At 42.9% G+C, this 1,415-nt stretch overlaps 1 protein-coding gene across 1 annotated transcript in view; it reads left to right on the top strand.

The window, feature by feature from the left end:
* LOC106536243 (alpha-mannosidase 2) overlaps positions 1-1,415 on the top strand; it is a gene marked incomplete in the record, with an annotated part of 21,118 nt that overhangs the window by 2,246 nt on the left and 17,457 nt on the right. Inside the window, 2 exon segments of the mRNA XM_014033452.1 lie at positions 548-690; positions 911-1,120. Of these exon segments, the coding sequence (XP_013888906.1) occupies positions 550-690; positions 911-1,120 (351 nt within the window).

Raw genomic sequence — 1,415 nt, 5'->3', positions numbered from 1 at the left:
TGGTATGACAGAGAGCTGGTATGACAGAGAGCTGGTATGACACACAGAGCAGGTATGACACACAGAGCAGGTATGACACACAGAGCAGGTATGACACACAGAGCTTAGAATTAGCTAATTTTTCAGTGCATTAGTGCTGTAGGTTTAGGGGACCTAAATATTTGAGTTAGTGCTGTAGGTTTAGGGGACCTAAATATTTGAGTTAGTGCTTTAGGTTTAGGGGACCTAAATATTTGAGTTAGTGCTTTAGGTTTAGGGGACCTAAATATTTGAGTTAGTGCTTTAGGTTTAGGGGACCTAAATATTTAAATTATTGCTGCTCACCACTGTAAAAACAAATATGACGAGTCATAATTCAGTTTCAGATAATTCTGGAAGGTAAGTGTTGTGACTCTTGGCTTGCCTTAGGTCCATGTTTCTATCTATTCTCAAACCTGTGCACCTGTCTGATGAAGCTCCGCCCCTTTTTTGTCCTCAGGTGTGGACCAGCAAGTGTGGTGATTGAACCGTTCTTTGTTCTGATTGTGTCTAACGTTTGTTGTTGTAGCAATGAAGAGAGGGCGTGTCCTGGCTTTGCTAGTGGGTGGAGTCTTCTGCTTGGCTGTGATGTCATTATACCGTATGCTGGAGACGATGCAGGGGGCGGGGCCTGATCAAGTCAGCGAAACACCTTACAGACAGGCAGATGAAGTATGTTACCAAGTTCACTTCTTGTTTTGGGGTATTTCAAAATAAAAGATGCAGTAACTTTAAATTGCTTGTTGAGTTTCACAATCAAATTACATTTTATAAATCTAAAACTGAATTTGAAATAAATGTTATACTTATTTTTCAGCTTTAATTCACTTGTTCAGTGAACAGGGTTTTTWAATGAACTGATCAATAATCTAAGAACTAATCACGTGTTCAGGATTTATCCCACCTGCAGCAGAAGATCGACAGGTTGGAGCGCCTCCTCGTCGATAACAATCACATGGTCTCTCGACTGCGTGACTTAGTGCTGCGCAGACAGTCACCTGAAGGAAGGGGTGGAGCTAATGTCAGCTCAGACTTCAAAGCAGGGCCCCTTCCTGGCTGCAGATTGACTGAAGAGATAAAGGATGGTGCTGACGGTGTGCAGGTTAGCTTCAGATGCTAGCAGCTGTGTGTGTGTTTATTGTTATGATTGATGATTTACTGATCTGTTGACTCATATGTTTGTGTTTCAAAATCCATCCATCCATCCATCCATCCATCCATCCATCCATCCATCCATCCATCCATTCATTCATTTTCTTCCTCTTATCTGGGGTTGGGTCGGGGGTCAGCAGCCCAAGCAGAGAGAGGCCCCCTAACCGATAAAGCCAATAGGACCACATCATCCACAAAAAGCAGAGATGTGATCCTAAGGTCACCAAAAAGGATCCCCTCAACAC

The sequence above is a fragment of the Austrofundulus limnaeus genome, unplaced genomic scaffold (assembly GCF_001266775.1).
Source record: "Austrofundulus limnaeus strain Quisiro unplaced genomic scaffold, Austrofundulus_limnaeus-1.0 Scaffold1742, whole genome shotgun sequence".
Classification (NCBI taxonomy): Eukaryota; Metazoa; Chordata; class Actinopteri; order Cyprinodontiformes; family Rivulidae; genus Austrofundulus; species Austrofundulus limnaeus.
Note: the sequence above shows the minus strand (reverse complement) of the source record. Positions and strands in the feature narration are given on the sequence as shown.